The sequence below is a fragment of the Carcharhinus amblyrhynchos genome, chromosome 12 (assembly GCF_965287045.1).
Source record: "Carcharhinus amblyrhynchos chromosome 12, sCarAmb.v2.hapA, whole genome shotgun sequence".
In the NCBI taxonomy this organism is placed as follows: domain Eukaryota; kingdom Metazoa; phylum Chordata; class Chondrichthyes; order Carcharhiniformes; family Carcharhinidae; genus Carcharhinus; species Carcharhinus amblyrhynchos.
In genome coordinates, this window is record NC_137335.1 from 83904830 (window position 1) to 83921519 (window position 16690).

The 16690-nt window shown below is 44.8% G+C and overlaps 1 protein-coding gene across 1 annotated transcript in view; it reads left to right on the plus strand.

Annotated features, from left to right (window-relative positions):
- aig1 (androgen-induced 1 (H. sapiens)) overlaps positions 1 to 6766 on the plus strand; it is a 107848-nt gene extending 101082 nt beyond the window's left edge. The window contains exon 6 of the mRNA XM_080200853.1: positions 1387 to 6766. Within this exon, the coding sequence (XP_080056979.1) occupies positions 1387 to 1427 (41 nt within the window). The 3' untranslated portion in view covers positions 1428 to 6766. The remainder of the gene's footprint in view (positions 1 to 1386) is intronic.
- Positions 6767 to 16690: the final 9924 nt, after the last annotated feature.

Here is a 16690-nt window from a genome sequence, read left to right on the forward strand (position 1 = left end):
CTGTGTCTGCGTGGGCTTCCTCCGGGTGCTCCAGTTTCCACCCACAGTCTTACAGATGTGCCGGTTAGGTGCAATTGGCCATGCTAAAATCTCCCTCAGTTTACCTGAACAGGCGCCGGAGTGTGACAACTAGGGGATTTTCAAAGCGACTTCATTGCAGTGTTAATGTAAGCCTACTTGTGACACCAGTAAGTAAACTTTAAACAAAGTACTTGGGATCTTGGCCTTCCTGAATAAAGACATTGGGTGGAATTATCCTGACCTGCCCAACATGGGAATCCTAGCGGACAAGACATGCAAAGGTCTGTTGACTTTGGGCAGGATTTTCCACTCTTACAGAATCACAGAATCCCTACAGTGCAGAAGGAGGCCATTCAGCCCATCAATTCTGCACCAACCACTATCCCACCCTGGCCATATCCCCGTAACCCCACATATTTACCCTGCTAATGCCACTGACACTAAGGGACAATGCAGCATGGCCAATTCACCTAACCCGCATATCTTTTGAACTGTCGGAGGAAACCGGAGCATCCGGAGGAAGCCCACTGGCAGACACAGGGAGAACATGCAGACCCCACACAGACAGTGACTCAAGCCAGGAATCCAACCCGAGTCCCTGGCACTGTGAGGCTGCAGTGCTAACCACTGTGTCACTGTGCTGCCCTAAGTACTCTCTCACTCGGTCCTGTCACCTTCAGGGACCTATGCACATGATCCCCCAGATCCCTCTTCTTTAGAATGGTGCTGTTAAGTCAATATTGCATCTGCTGATCCTGTCTACCAAAATGCATCACCTCACATCGAGAAATCATAGAAGATTGAAACAACACCACAGGCAGAAGCTTCACTGAGGGATAAGACAAGTGTTCTATGGACCATATGACTGTAAGACTATAAAACATAGGAGCAAAATTAGGCCAGTCAGCCCATTGAGTCTGTTCTGCCATTCAATCATGGCTGGTATTTTTCTCATCCCCATTCTCCTGCCTTTTGCCCATAACCCCTAGCCACCTTACTAATCAAGAACCTACCTATCTCTGTCTTGAAGACACTCAATGATCTGGCCTCCACACCCTTCTGCAGCAAAGAGTTCCACAGATTCACCACTCTCTGGCTGAAGAAACTCCTACTCATCTCTCTTTTAAAAGATCGTCCCTTTAGCCTGAGGTTGTGCCCTCTGGTTCTAGTTTTTCCTGCTAGTGGGAACATTCTCTCCACCTCCACACTATCCAGCCTCGCAGTATTCTGTGTACAGAATCCTGTAGAGATTTGGATCTTCATGGTCCCCATGTTGTATTGTTGGTACCACTGACACACACAGACAAAGGATGAAATATAGAAAAGTACTTCACTGAAATGCATATATCTTCTTCATTTTTCTAGATGTAGAAGAAAAGGTGGACACTAAGAACAAAACGGACTGACACGAGGCAGAGAATATCACAACTGGAAGCTGTGAAATGAAGACATTGGGAAGAAAAAAGGAACAGATATTACTATGTCCAAACAGTGTTATGGAATCACAGTCATTAACCTCATGACCCTCAATCCAGCCAGCTTGGTTGGAGCTATACCATCTGACTAATGAGATCATAGCATCAAAAAGGTCATTGGTTAATTCGTAATAAGTAACAATTCACAGTTGTCAAATTACAAGAGGTTGAACTTAAAGAGGTGTAAACTGTAAGAGACAAGAGTGGAGACTTTCCAATTAGTGTTCTTTGAACACCAGTGTGTTAACACAGTTACTTTGAATGAAGATACACTAGTGTTAACAATATCAGCAAAGCCAGGTTAAGATATTCCTGTATTTTTGCCAACATTCACATATTATAGGCTCTCTTTCACAATGTTGAGAATCTTCAATATGTGTCATGACACATTGACATTTTTTTGTAATATATTCAAGGTACTGTCATTTCCTATTTTCTTCAGACTGATCTCTTACACATTCAAAATTAAGCCTTCCTTCTTTTTCCTTAATTTTCAAACTCTCATCCTTCTTTTCATATCCCTTCCATTGTCTTGTCAAGCTCTGTAATCTCCAGCCCGCAAACCCTCTAAGATTAAAAACAGAGAATGCTGCATAAACTCAGCCAGTCTAGGCAGCGCCTATGGGGACAGGTACAGAGTTAACGGTGGAATTTTACTGGCGCGTTTGCCCAAGATTCGTACGATCCCACCTGAGGCCAACGGAGAAGGCCAGTCTCTGAGCCTCGCCAGTCCCCGGAATCAGGGCAGGCATGCTGGTAAAATTCTGGCCAATGTTTTGAGTTCATATAACCCTTCTACAGAACTGGATATCTGTGCTCAATGATGTAAATATCACTGAATCCCCACTGTCAACATTCTTGGGGTCACCAGTGAAAAGAAACACAACTGGATTTACCACATAAACACAATGGTTCCAAGATAGGTCACAGGTTAGGAATACTGTGGCAAGTAACTCACCGCCTGACTCCCCACAACCTATCCACGTTCTACAAGGCATAAGTCAGGGACGTGATGGAATACTCCCCACTTGCCTGGATAGTACAGCTCCAAAAACACTCAAGAAGCTTGACTGCATCCAAGACAAAGCAGCCCACTTGATTGGCACCACATCTACAAACATTCAATCCCTCAACCACCAATGCTCAATAGCAGCAATGTGTACCGTCGACAAGAGGCACTGCAGCAATTCACCAAAGATCCTGAGACAGCACCTTCCAAACCCACAACCACTTCCATCTGGAAGAATAAGGGCAGCAGAGACATGGGAACACCACCACTTGTAAAATCCCCTCTAAGCCTCTCACTGTCTTGACTTGGAAATATTCCTTCTCAGTTGTGGGTCAAAGTCCTGGAATTCTCTCCTTAATGGCATTGTGGTCAACCCATCACAAAGACTGCAGCGATTCAAGAAGGCAGCTCATCACCACCTTCTCAAGGACAACTAGGGATGGGCAATAAATGCTGGCCAGCCAGCGATGCCCATGTCCCACAAATGAATAAAAACATCTAATTGTGGTCTCTTGGGCAATCCCCGTATTAATCGCTCCATTACTGGTGGCTTTGCTTTTGTTGCCCAAGCTCAAAAGTTCAGGAATTCCCTCCCTCAGCCTCTGACATTGGTAAGATATTGAAAAGACCACACTTGGAATATTGTGTATTCTAAGGATATTATTAAAGTAGAAAGAGTGCAGAACAGATTTACTAGAATGCTACTGGGACTTGATGGATTGAGTTATAAGGAAAGGCTGGATCAACTGGGACTTTTTTCTCTGAAGCGTAGGAGGATTAGGAGTTATCTTATAGAGGTCTATAAAATAATAAGGGGCATAGATCAGCTAGATGGTCAATATCTTTTCCCAAAGGTAGGGGAGTCTAAAACTAGAGGGCATAGATTTAAGGTGAGTGGGGAGAGATACAAAAGGGTCCAGAGGGGCAATTTTTTCACACAGAGGGTGGTGAGTGTCTGGAACAAGCTGCCAGAGGTAGTAGTAGAGGCGGAGTAGAAACATTTAGATAGTTACATGTAAGATGTGCATAGAGGGATATGGGCCAAATGCGGGCAATTGGGACTAGCTTTGAGGTTTAAAAAAAAGAGTGGCATGGACAAGTTGGGCTGAAGGGCCTGTTTCCATGCTGTAAACCTCTATGACTCTTCCTTTTCCTTTGAGATGATCCACTGAACTGACCCCTTTGAGCATTCTTGTGTCTATCTGTCCTAATATGGATAACATTGGAATAGTTTGGGTTAGAGGGTCATTAGATTGGTTCCACTGGTCGGCGCAACATCGAGGGCCGAAGGGCCTGTACTGCGCTGTAATGTTCTATGTTCTAATGTGTGGTTTGATCTCAAATGTTGATCGATAAAGTTCCTGCCAAAGACCTTGGGATGTTTTCCTATGTTAAAGGTGCAATACAAAGACAAGTTGTTTCCGACTTTAGGGCCTCACTAAGCAGTGGGCTGTGAACTTCATCCATGGGCCTTCCTGCCACAGACTTAATCGATGTAGAGTTGGGAAGGTGCTCTCCTCGTCACCAAACTCTGCATGGTGTAGGGCACGAAAATCTAACCAATATTTCACGTCGACAATATTTCATCAGACCTGGCAAAGCTCAAAATGTAGCAGGTTCAAGCAAGGGAGTTTACGAGGAACAAAGAATAAGAGGGATGGACTGTGACTGAGGAGATGAGAGGAGACACAAAATAATGAAAGAGTTGTGGCGGGGCTGGGCCAATGAGAGTGGGAATGGGACAAGGAACAAAATATTTTTTCTATTTATTAGTGTCATAAATAAGGCTTACATTAACACTGCAGTGAAGTTACTGTGAAATTCCCCTAGTCGCCAACTCTTTAGCATGGCCAATGCACCCAACCAGCACGTCTTTCAGACTGTGGGAGGAAACTGGAGGAAACCCACGCAGACACAGAACGTGCAAACTCCACACAGACAGTGACCCAAGCCGGGAATGGAACCTGGGTCCATGACTGTATGAGGCAGCAGTGCTGACCACTGCGCCACCGTGATGCCCACGTGATTAGAGGAGATGTGAATGCAAAATGATGAACTGCTGCTGCCCAAAAGCATAAAAAGGAGAAAAATATGATAGAGTCCAATAAAAGGGGAAGGTTGTAAAGTTCCCACGCTTATGTTGAGCTTCACTGAAACAGTGCAGGAAGCTGAGGACATAGATATCAGTGAAGTCAGCTAAAAAGTCAAAACATTGGCTCTAATCTCTTTCCACAGATGCTGTCAGACCTGCTGAGATTTTCCAGCATTTTCTGTTTTTGTTGAATACCTTAGCAAAGTGCCTATCTGTCTTGACACTGCTCATAGATAAGAGTACAACAAAGGAGACCCCATTAAGCCTTGAGGGAACTCGGTTCATGCCTCTGAATATCAATGGTGTGTCAGGATTCCAGTTTATTTTAAGACAATGTCCATATGTTCAGCTGATCTTTTCCTGCACCCCAACCATGACTGTAACACCACAATCTGCACCTTCTCCTTTCCTTCTCCCCTATGTACTCTATGAATGGTATGCTTTGCATAGCGCGCAAGAAGCAATACTTTTCACAGTATCCCAAAACATATGGCAATAATAAATCAAGTCAAACGTAACAGAGCTTCTGCATTGGATGCACATGGAAATTACAGCGCAAATTGCACCTCACGTTATGCCCAGTTGGGAAGTGTGTTTTCCTTTTGAGTTTCCGATACTCTGACCTCAAACTCATTTACAAACTGCCAAATGCAAGATCTGCCATGAACCAGCACAATTGTATGTGTGGGGGGTGGAGGCGGCTCTAAACACAATCCTTAATATGTGTGAAAGTAGAAAGTTGGTACAGGTTGAATTGAAAATGGGTTTAATACACACACAAAAAAAACACCTTTAATTACTAATCATTTGTGAGTAACCAGCTTTTAAATCATTGAAAATAATCTTTGAAAAGTGTACGGAACCATTTGCAGATTATACTTGGGGGACTCTGGTTGAGTCTTTTTAAAAAGAAAATTGCAATCAAACCTTTTTAAAATGTACCTATAAGTGTGTCTGAACGCTCCAGTTTAATTTTTCCAACCCTTCCGCTCTCAGAGGTCTGCAAAATCGTCCAATCAGCAAAAATGTGCCACCGTATTAATTCACCTGGAGGTTTGGCCAGATTTTGAGAGTGGGGCCTGTTCCCAGCACAGAAGTTTTTAAAAGCAGCTCAAAGAATGATAGAAACTAGTGTTACATTGAACAAAGCTCAGATTTAGATCTTGGCGATCCCTTGTGCTGATTTCACCGGTTACAAGTGAATTGCTCCATAGAGAGAAAGAGAGATAAGCAACAATGCAACTGTGTTGAAACTACAGTCCACAGATTATCCAGTCATTTTATCACTTTATTATTTGTGGGAGATGTTGCCATGTTTCCTACATCGCAATGGATCGGATTCTCCGACCTCGTCCGCAGCTGGGATTCTCCGGTCCCGCTGCAGTGAATGGAGATTTGACTGAGTGCCAAATTTTCCATTCTCGCTGCAGCAGCGGCAGGACGTGAACGGCCAAAGAATTCCGGCCAATTGCCCTTCAAAAAGTATTTCATTGACTGTGGAACATTTTGGACAAGCCATGAAAGGCACAAATGCCAGTCCTTTCCCCTTTGCTCATTACTGGATAATTCAATCAATTTGCACCAGCTTTTCTGTCATTTATTCCTCCATCGTCCTTCGTGTGGCAAAAGCTGTGTTGAATCCTTTCCCTTCATTCATTTAATGTCTTCACTTTGATTCCTGTCACCTGAACTTATCGCTACAGTAAGTCATTTGACTCAAAACCAACCTCTTTTCATAATCTTGAAATATCCGTCACTGTCGCCTCAATAGACAGTACCTTGTGTATGTTACAGCAAGGGAGTGACCACCTGGTACTTGTGTTGTCTGCTCATTTCTTTGAGACATGTAAGTGACACGTACCTGAGCCTCGCCACCCCATGCCCATTTATATGTTCTGTACAATATCACGTGTGCAGACTGGGGTGAACTGTGCATTTGAGAAATCTATCCAATCAGTCCCACTCAGTCTGCTCACCTCTGTAGCTCTGCAAGTATCCCAGACTTCTCACCTGCTTGGAATAGTTGAGGTGAAAGGCACAGATGCCTTTAAGGAGAAGCTAGTTGAGAAAGGTAGAGAAGGAAATAGTGATAGGCTTAGCTGAGGTAAGATGTGAGGAGGATCATGCGAGTATAAGCGCCAGCATTGATCTGTTGGTCTGAATGGCTTGTTTCTGCACATCATATATCCTGTATTAATCAAGTTGTAGGGTAGGGTGAGGGTGGGTAAAATTTCACGAGCAGCTCTGTTGAGTTGATAGGATCTTCAGAATAGGCTCTGACATCTACTGATGAACTACAAAGGCTTCAAGCTGTTTGGAATTTTGAGTTATAGTGCATTGGACTCAAATACTTTTCCTCCTCTCGGATGGTTTATTGGAACACTTGTTATTCACACAAAGCTTCTGCCTGGAAATCCACCACAAGCTCGCTGGTTCCTCTATCTTCACACCAACAGACCTACAATGCTGGGGGAACCTCTGCTGCCAGTTACAATCCGAACCAATCATGTGCTCCTCGTGATACACAGAATTATTTTTTTAAATAGCACTCTGATGTAGTTAAGGAATATCGTTCTGACCTGCCAGCATCATTTGGAAAAACGAAAGCTTCGCATCTCTGTCTGTGTTAAAAGAAATTATTTGTATAAAAAGAAAATTGGAAGTGACTGCATTGTCCAGAGCTTTCTTCCTGATTTGCAAAAGTGATGTAAGAAAAATCTTTTTCACACAGAGAGTGGTTGGGATCTGGAATGCTCTACCTGGAGGCAGGTTTAATCGAGGCATTTGGGAGGGCATTAGATTGAATGAAAAAGGGTATGTAGAGAGATGGCACTAAGTCATGATGTTCATTTGGAGAGCTAGTACAGACATGATGGGCTGAATGGCCTCCTTCTGCATCATAACAATACTGCGATTCTGTACTCCACAATGGTTCGAGATATGACTTTAAGAAGTAAATTGATCTGTAGACCTGACTGAGTCAAATGCGTTATCTGAGAGAGGATTGGAAGCTTTATTCCTCAAAACATGATCCAATCCATGTGCTGAAATCCATGTGTGTGCAGATTGTCAGCTAAGGACAGGATCAACTGTGTTATCCTCAACTGGGCAAATAGCCCATAAATGTACTAGTGAGCTCATAGATGAAGAGACCACTTGGGGATTTGAGTTACCGACCTCCATGGACCTTGGACTCCGCAGGAATTAAAGACTCATCGTCAATCTGAATTCCAATGCGTATCGTTCCAATTGACTCAATTTCTCCTCATAAGCCAATCCCCTCAACTCCAGAATCAACCTACTCAACTGTGTGTGGCATCATGAGTGTTTTCCATTCTCATTGGCCTTTCCAGCAGGAGAAATGCCTGCACCCATCCCGCTCCCTAATTTGTGGGAGATGCAGTTGACCCCTGCCTCTACCCCAGAGGAGAGTGGCAATACGACAGTGCTGAGTGCTGGCATAGGACCAGCCTGCTCTGTATTACTCAGCTCCACACTGGCCAATGCAGCGACCAGTTATCAGGCTAATCCCGTGGGCAAGAGTTGTTGAACATGTTTCAAGGTTCTGTCAAGCCGGTGGAAGTTAGGAATGTTGGAATGTCTCTGTGGCCATTGTGAGCAAATGTAAAGGAATATTAAAAATTTTACTAAAAATGTTCTTTGAACGTGTTTGTTAGTTGTACCAGAAGCAACAGTTTGACTGGCGTTTAACAATCATGCAATTGTGTGCAAAGAGACTGTTTGTTTGCTGTTTGGAATGATGGACATGTTGTGTGACCAATGATGAGTGAAAGGTGTGTGACAGTGGAGGCAGGACATCGAGTGACCAAGACTCCAGGAGTCCACCCTCTCTCCATTTATCTCTTCTGCCTTGGTCAGTTAGATTTATTTCAGATTTCCAGCATCGATGCTTTGTTTTAGATCTGCAGTATTTTGCTTTTGTGCTTGCCCTAAAATTCCAGGTTTAGATTTTCTGTCAGAATTGAATTTGAACCTGCCTTGGGTTCTGGAACTTTCCATGGGCAGGGATCAAAGTGTTTCACACAGTATTAGAATCATAGAATCCCTACAGTGCAGAAGGAGGTCATTTGGCCCATTAAGCCTGCATTGATAACAATTCTAGCTAGGCCTTAACCCCATAATCCCATGTATTTACCCTGCTAGTCCCCTTGACACTAAGGGATAATTTAGCATAGCCAATTAACCTAACCCACACATTTTGGATGTCATAAAGTGCAGTGCAGGAGGAGGCGATTTGGCCCATTGAGCCTGCACCAGCAATAATCCCACCCAGATCCTATCCCCATAACCCCACGTATTCACCTGGCTAATGCCCTGACACTATTCTGTAGTACGTACGGAGTAACTCTGACTGAAGCTTTAAAGTAAAAGTAAAGTTTATTTATTCGTCACAAGGAAGCTTGCATTCACACTGCAGTGAAATTACTGTGAAAATCCCCTAGTCGCCACACTCCAGTGCCTCTTGGGGTACACTGAGGGAGAATTTAGCATGGCCAATTCACCTAAACAGCACGTCTTTGGTCTGTAAGAGGAAACCAGAGCACCCAGAGGTAACCCACGCAGACACAGGGAGAATGTGCAAACTCCACACAGTGAACAAGCCAGGAATCGAACCTGGGTCCCTAGACCTGTGAGGCAGCAGTGCTAACCACTATGCCACCGTAGAGTACAGGGGAACAGGAAGAGAAGGCAAAGATTACTATTTTTGCAGTTCATCTGTTCTTTTGGCATTCTTCTAGGCAAATGATCTCCCAATCTCTGAACGAGTGCTCTAAGCTTTTTATCAAAATGAAGTCTTATCAGTTGCTAACTATTAAAAATCCCTGGGTCAGGGAGGCCACGGATCTGACGCAGAGCGGAGGTTTCTCTATCGTGCAGCAATCTTGGGAAGTCACTCAGATTTTCCACTTCCCAGCTTCCCCTTGGATTTCCCAGTTGTAATTAGTGGTGAGTTGTGGGCAGTTTTCTTTCCGCTGAAGAAACCTATCTACTGGCAATTAAGGATAAGACAGCCTCTGGCCCATTACATTTGGCAGGCAGAGGCCATTTTTATGCCACCAGTTTATTACTGGATCATATGCGTCCAGGTCCCGGTGGAGAGAGGAGAGTGCTTGGATTTATTTCTGCACTGCCCAAGCCACTGAGTAATTACAGACAAAATTCTCTCTTGCAATTAAAGGAGAGGGGAGAACATCAGCCACAAACCAAGCTAGTGGAAACTTGTGTCCCTGCCAAATCTTAACTGTTACTTTTAAGGATTAAAATGCGGCGATAATAGCCACGGAGACGTTCCAACATTCTTAACTTCCACTGGCTTGACAGAACGTTGAAACATGTTCAGCAACTCTTGCCCACAAGATTATCCTGATAACTAGTCGCTGCAATGGCTAATGTGGAGCTGAGTAACACAGACCAGTCTGGTCCTACTCCAGCTCACAGCACTGTCGTATTGCTGCTCCCTCTGGGTTCGAGGTGGGTGCAGCTCCGCCTTCTGTGAATTAGGGAATGGGATGGGTGCAGGTGTCTCTCCTGCTGGGAAGGCCAATGAGAACGGAAAGCACTGGGTTCCCGTCATGATGCCACACAGAGTTGAATAGGTTGATTCTGAGTTGAGAAGGTTGGCTTATAAAAACATAAGGATATAAGAAATGGGAGCAGGAGTAGGCCATCTAGCCCTTCGAGACTGCCCCGCCATTCAATAAGATCAATGAGGAGAGACTGAGTAGACTGGAACTATACTCATTAGAATTCGAAAGAATGAGGGGGGTTCTTATAGAAACATGTAAGATTATGAAGGGAATAGATAAGGTAGAATCAGGGAGGTTGTTTCCACTGATGGGTGAAACTAGAACTAGGGGGAATGGCCTCAAAATAAGAGGGAACAGATTTAGCACTGAATTGAGGAGGAACTTCTTCACACAAAGGGTTGTGGATCTGTGGAATTCTCTGCCCAGTGAAGCAGTTGAAGCTACCTCATTGAATGTTTTTAAGGCAAGGATAGATAACATTTTTGAACAGTAAAGGAATTAAGTGTTATGGTGAGCGGGCGGGTAAGTGGAGCTGAGTCCATGAAAAGATTAACCGTGATCTTATTGAATGGCGGAGCAGGCTTGAGGGGCCAGATGGCCTACTCATGCTCCTAGCTCTTATGTTCTTATGCCCTTAATAGGGGAGAAGACAAAAAGGGTGGCCACCTCAGCCAGGGCAGCTTGCTCTCAGCACCACATTTAGGTGTCTGCATACATAATTAGTTAAGGCTCTGGAACCCACAATCTTCTGCCTCAAAGCTAAAAGTACAATCATTGAGCATTCTTGAATGAGGGTTGATAATACATGAGCGATAGAAGCTAGAGTCAGCCACTTGGCCCTTGGCGTCTGCTCTGCTATTCAATAAGATCATGGCTGATCTCCTACCTCAACTCCACACTCCTACACTATCCCCATACCACTGAATGTAACCAAACATCTCTCCACTCCAGTCTTCAATGTACTCAACGACAGAACATCCCTGTCTCTCTGGGACTTGACAATTCCAAAGATCTTGGAGTGAAGAAATTTCTCCTCACCTCAGCTCCTTTTTCTTGCAGATCTGTTAATGAGAAGTTGCTACACCCTGGCTGATTGCTGCCACTTGCTAATTTCAGCAGAAAGGTGGACACAAGTGCGAGGCTGGGAACACTGCGGCGATGAATTTGACCTTGTCTGCAATCAATATCCACACAGGTGCACTTCCCACCAGCCACTGATCAAAGTCAGGGCTATTTTCCCCTCTCTTAACTCAAGGGTACTGAGGCCCAGCTGTAGCCACGCTCTGCCTTGATACAGTATACCTCAAATTTAGCACATTGTTGTCTGCTGAACCTAACAGCTGTAATCTCATGGTTTTATTCATATTATCCACTGTTTTATTATTTTGATTTTGGAAGGAAGCTGATGGCAGAAACCATATCTTCAGCTATAGCTAGACAGCGAGTGTTTGTTGAACTATAATGACTTTCTCAGTAAAACTCCATCCATACGCTAAGTGTCAACACAGAAACTAAAAGCAGGAGGAGGCCATTCGGCCCTTTGAGCCTTCTCCATCATTCATTTTGATCATGTCTTACCATCAAATTCAATATCCTGATCCTTCTTCCTCCCACATCCCTTGATCCCTTTAGCCCCAAGAGCTATATCTAATTTTTGTTTGAAATCAGATGTTTTGGCCTCAACTACATTCTGCGGGAGTAAATTCCACACGTTCACATAAGAACATAAGAAATAGGAGCAGGAGTAGGCCATCTAGCCCCTCGAGCCTGCCCCGCCATGCAATAAGATCATGGCTGATCTGTCGTGGCTCAGTTCCACTTTCCCGCCCTCTCCCCATAACCCTTAATCCCCTCACCTATCAAAAACCTATCAACCCGCGTCTTAAATATATTGAGTGAGGCAGCCTCCACCACTTCAACGGGCAGAGAATTCCAGAGATTCACCACCCTTTGAGTGAAGAAGTTCCTCCTCAACTCCGTTCTAAACTGCCCCCCCTTTATCTTGAGGCTGTGCCCTCTAGTCCTACTGTCTTTTCTGAGCGGGAAGAGCCTCTCTACCTCTATCCTATCCATCCCATTCATCATCTTATATGTCTCAATGAGATCTCCCCTCATTCTTCTAAACTCTAACGAGTACAAGCCTAGTTTATTCAGCTTCTCCTCATAGTTCAACCCCCTCAACTCCGGTATCAGCCTAGTAAACCTCCTCTGCACTCCCTCCAAGGCCAAAATATCCTTGCGTAAGTGCGGCGACCAAAACTGCACACAGTACTCCAGCTGCGGTCTCACCAGTGCCCTATACAGCTGCAGCAAGACCTCCCTACTTTTATATTCAATCCCCACCCTCTGGGTGAAGAGATTTCTCCTCACCTCAGTTCTAAAAGGTTTATCCCTTATCCTCAAACTACGACCCCTGGTTCTGAACTCCCCCACTATCAGGAACATTCTTGCTGAATCTACCCTATCCAACCCTGTTAGAATTTTAAGTTTTTATGAGATCCCCTCTCTCCCTTCTAAACTCCAGTGAATGTAATCCTAACCAACTTTGTCTCTCCTCACATGACAGACTAAGTTGCACTCTCAGCCAAATCCTATCCTCACCAGATCTGAATGTGCACATACTTTGCAGTGAGTCACTAGAAAACAATACGGATTGTGAAGCTTGGATAATTACACTTGCCTTTGCGTAAGAACATTAACAGGAGCTGGAGCTGGCCATTCGAGCCTTTTACAGCATTCAATAACATTATGGCCCACCTTCTATCTCAACTCCACCTTCCTGCACTGTCTCCATATCCCTTAATCCTCTAAGTGCAAAAATCGAGCAACCCGTCTTCAACATCCCCAGTGAAGGAACAGCCACACCTCTCTGAGGTCATGAGTTCGAAAGATTCACAACCTTCTCTGTGAAGAAATTTCTCCACATCTCAGTCCTAATTTGTTGAGCTCTTAGTCTCAGACCGTGACCCCGTGTTTTAGATTCACCCAGCCTGAGTAAATATTTTCTCAACATCCATCCTATCAAGACTCTTGAGAATTTTATAACCTTAGAATATCGAGGCTACTGGAGTCCTTTAGTGGCACTGCTCTAAGTCGATCCTGAGATATTCCTGCTCCATATGTGCCAATGCCACGCCATGCAGAGATCTAGATAGGCTGAGCAAGTGGACGAGGACCTGGCAGATGGAATACGATGTTGGCAAGTGTGAGGTTATCCACTTTGGTAGGAATAATGGTAGGAAGGACTACTACTTACAGGGCGAAAAGCTGCAGCATGCTGCGGTGCAGAGGGACCTGGGGGTCCTTGTGCATGAGTCGTAAAAACCCAGCCTGCAGGTGCAGCAGGTGGTTAGGAAGGCAAATGGGATGCTGGCCTTCATAGCGAGGGGGATTGAATATAAAAGTAGGGAGGTCTTGCTGCAACTGTACAGGGCATTGGTGAGGCCGCAGCTGGAGTACTGTGTGCAGTTTTGGTTGCCGCACTTGCGCAAGGATATTTTGGCCTTGGAGGGAGTGCAGAGGAGGTTCACTAGGCTGATACCGGAGTTGAGGGGGTTGAGCTATGAAGAGAGGCTGAATAGACTGGGCTTGTACTCGTTAGAGTTTAGAAGGATGAGGGGGGATCTTATTGAGACGTATAAGATGATGAAAGGGATGGATAGGGTAGAGGTGGAGAGGTTCTTCCTGCTCAGAAAAGACAGCAGGACTAGAGGGCACAGCCTCAAGATAAAGTGGGGGCAGTTTAGAACAGAGTTGAGGAGGAACTTCTTCACTCAAAGGGTGGTGAATCTCTGGAATTCTCTGCCCGTTGAAGTGGTGGAGGCTACCTCGCTAAATATATTTAAGGCGCGGGTAGATAGGTTTTTGGTAGGCAAGGGGATTAAGGGTTATGGGGAGAAAGCGGGAAAGTGGAACTGAGACACGACAGATCAGCCATGATCTTATTGAATGGCGGGGCAGGCTCAAAGGGCTAGATGGCCTACTCCTGCTCCTATTTCTTATGTTATGTTCAAACAGATTGTGTTGTAATGATGGGGCAAAGCACAGTCAGGGAAATGGTAGTGTAGTGGTAATGTCACTAGAACAGCAGCCCAAATTAATCCTCTGGGGGCCTGGGTTCAAATCCTACCATGATAGCTGGTGGAATTTAAAAACTGGGATTGAGAGCTTGTGTCTGCAATGGTGACTGTTAAACCATCCACAAGTGTTGTAAAAATCCATCTGGTTCACTAACATCCTTGGAAATCTGCCATCTTTACCCCATCTGGCCTACATGTGAATCCAGACCCACAGCAATGTGGTTGGCTCTTAATTGTCCTCAGAAATGGCAAGTCACTCAGTTTGAGGGCAACTAGGGATGGGTGATAAATGCTAATGTTGCCAGTGACACCCACATCCCCTGAAAGAATTAAGAAAATAAATTCTAAAATGTACATGTCTGAATAGCTGATGGGAACTAATCCTGTTTTCAAACATGTAAATAAACTCTAGTTATTTTCCAGAGAGAGTCCAGCGCAAGGGAGTCCATCATCATTTAAAAATAATCGGGGTGGATTGGTGGCTTACAAGGGTAAGCTTTCGTGATAATGCGAGCCCCTTTTAACAGTCACTGTTCTGTAACTTTACCTAATGCATTTGTCCAAAACACAAATATGTTTTGTATTGCAAAGGAAGATAATGAGTCTCTGTAGAACAAACATGGCAAATATCCCAAGCAACCACTTCAGTGGAAAAATAAAAAGCTTCATCATACTCAAATTGTCCCCAGTGGAATATTTGTTTGTCAGAGATTACATCTCTTAAAAGCATTAAGCTGCTTCAGGTCCTGTGTCGCATATTTGTGAATGGGATCCGAGGCTGCATCCACTTTCGCTTGTCATTTATTCATTCAGTCACTGTCACATCCTGAGAGGAGGTTTCTCAACCCTTTTGGGCACAGTGTCTCTTTCCTCTACACCTGAGAGCCAGCTCGCCAAATCAAACTCTGACAGAATCGGAGAGAACACAGAACATGAAAGCCTGTCTCAAATCCCGAGAACGCGGGGTATTTTTTTCAGGAACAAGGAACCTTTTTGCTTGCTTGGTGACTCGCCCCCACCCCTCCACATTCACACCCATTGGTATCCCTAAATTGGCTCAATACGGATAGTTATAAAACCAGGGAATGATGATGGAAGTACTCAGCAGAGCAGCGTCTGTGGGGACAGAGGCAGAATTAACATTTCAGGTTGATGACCTTTCCTCTGAAGCGGCAAGAAGTTGGAAATGTAAGAGCCTTAAAGCAAGTGAAAATTTACAACAATTGCCTCAACATTTCTGGAGCAGCTCTGAAGAAGTCACACGGACTCGAAACATTAGGCAGAGTTCAAGGTAAGGTGGGGGGGAGAGGCTCAGTGGAGATGTGTGGGGGAGGTTTTTTTACACAGAGGACGGTGGGGGCCTGGAATGCACTGCCATGTGAGGCGGTTGAGGCAGACACGTTAGTGACATTTAAGACTTATCTGGATAGGCACATGAATAGATGGGTAATAGAGGGATACAGGCGGTTGGTCTAGATATGACAACGTGATCAACGCAGGCTTGGAGGGCCGAGGGGCCTATTCCTGTGCTGTACTGTTGTTCTTGATTTTGGGTGGCACAATGGCACAGAGGTTAACAATGCTGCCTCACAGCACCAGGGACTCAGTTCGATTCCTAACTTGGGTGTCTGTCTGTGTGGAGTTTACTTTCTCCCGTGTCTCTGTGGGTTTCTTCGGGCGCTTGCTTCCACCCACACTCCAAAGGTGTGTGGGTTTGATGAATTGGCCATGCTAAATTGTCCCTAGTGTCAGGGGAACTAGCTAGGGTAAATGCATGGGGTTATGGGAATAAGGCTTGGGTGAGGTTGTGATCAGTGCAGACTTGATGGGCTGAATGGCCTCCTTCTGCACTGTAGGATTCTATGACTTTTCTCCCTTCAAGCTGGTGGTTGGTGGCTGCCGCTCGCTGGCACAGGGATCTCATGGTCCTGTCGTTGTCAACACTGTTTCCTACTGAATGTACCCCTCACCTCTGGGAAACCCGTTACGGGGATGCATTGTCACCAGGACCGTGTGAATCACAGCAAGATTTTGGCGATTAATCCTTTTTTTTCTCTCCCCATAGGTGCTGCAGACCCTCTGAGTTTCTCCAACATTTTCTGCTTCATTTCAGATTCCCAGCATCTATCGTATTTCTGGAGCTGTTGATAAGGCAGAGCATTGCTGTATTTGCTGAGCTGGGTAAGTAATTGTTGCAGAGGAAGCAGATGTTAGGTGGTGATGAACAAGGACCTCATTGTAGCTTTGTATGCGTCCCACAGCGAAGTACAGTACGCTTGGCCCAAATTCACCTCAAGTCTTTTTTTGCTGATGGTATCATTGCTCAATTGGTTGCTATTCTGAGATCGCCTCACAAATCCCCAGCTGGCAAACAGAAAGTGGGCAAAGTTTCACACCAGTGTGCTAGAGAGGAATAAACAATCTACAGACCAAAAAACTGACATGGAGGCCTCAACACAATGAGA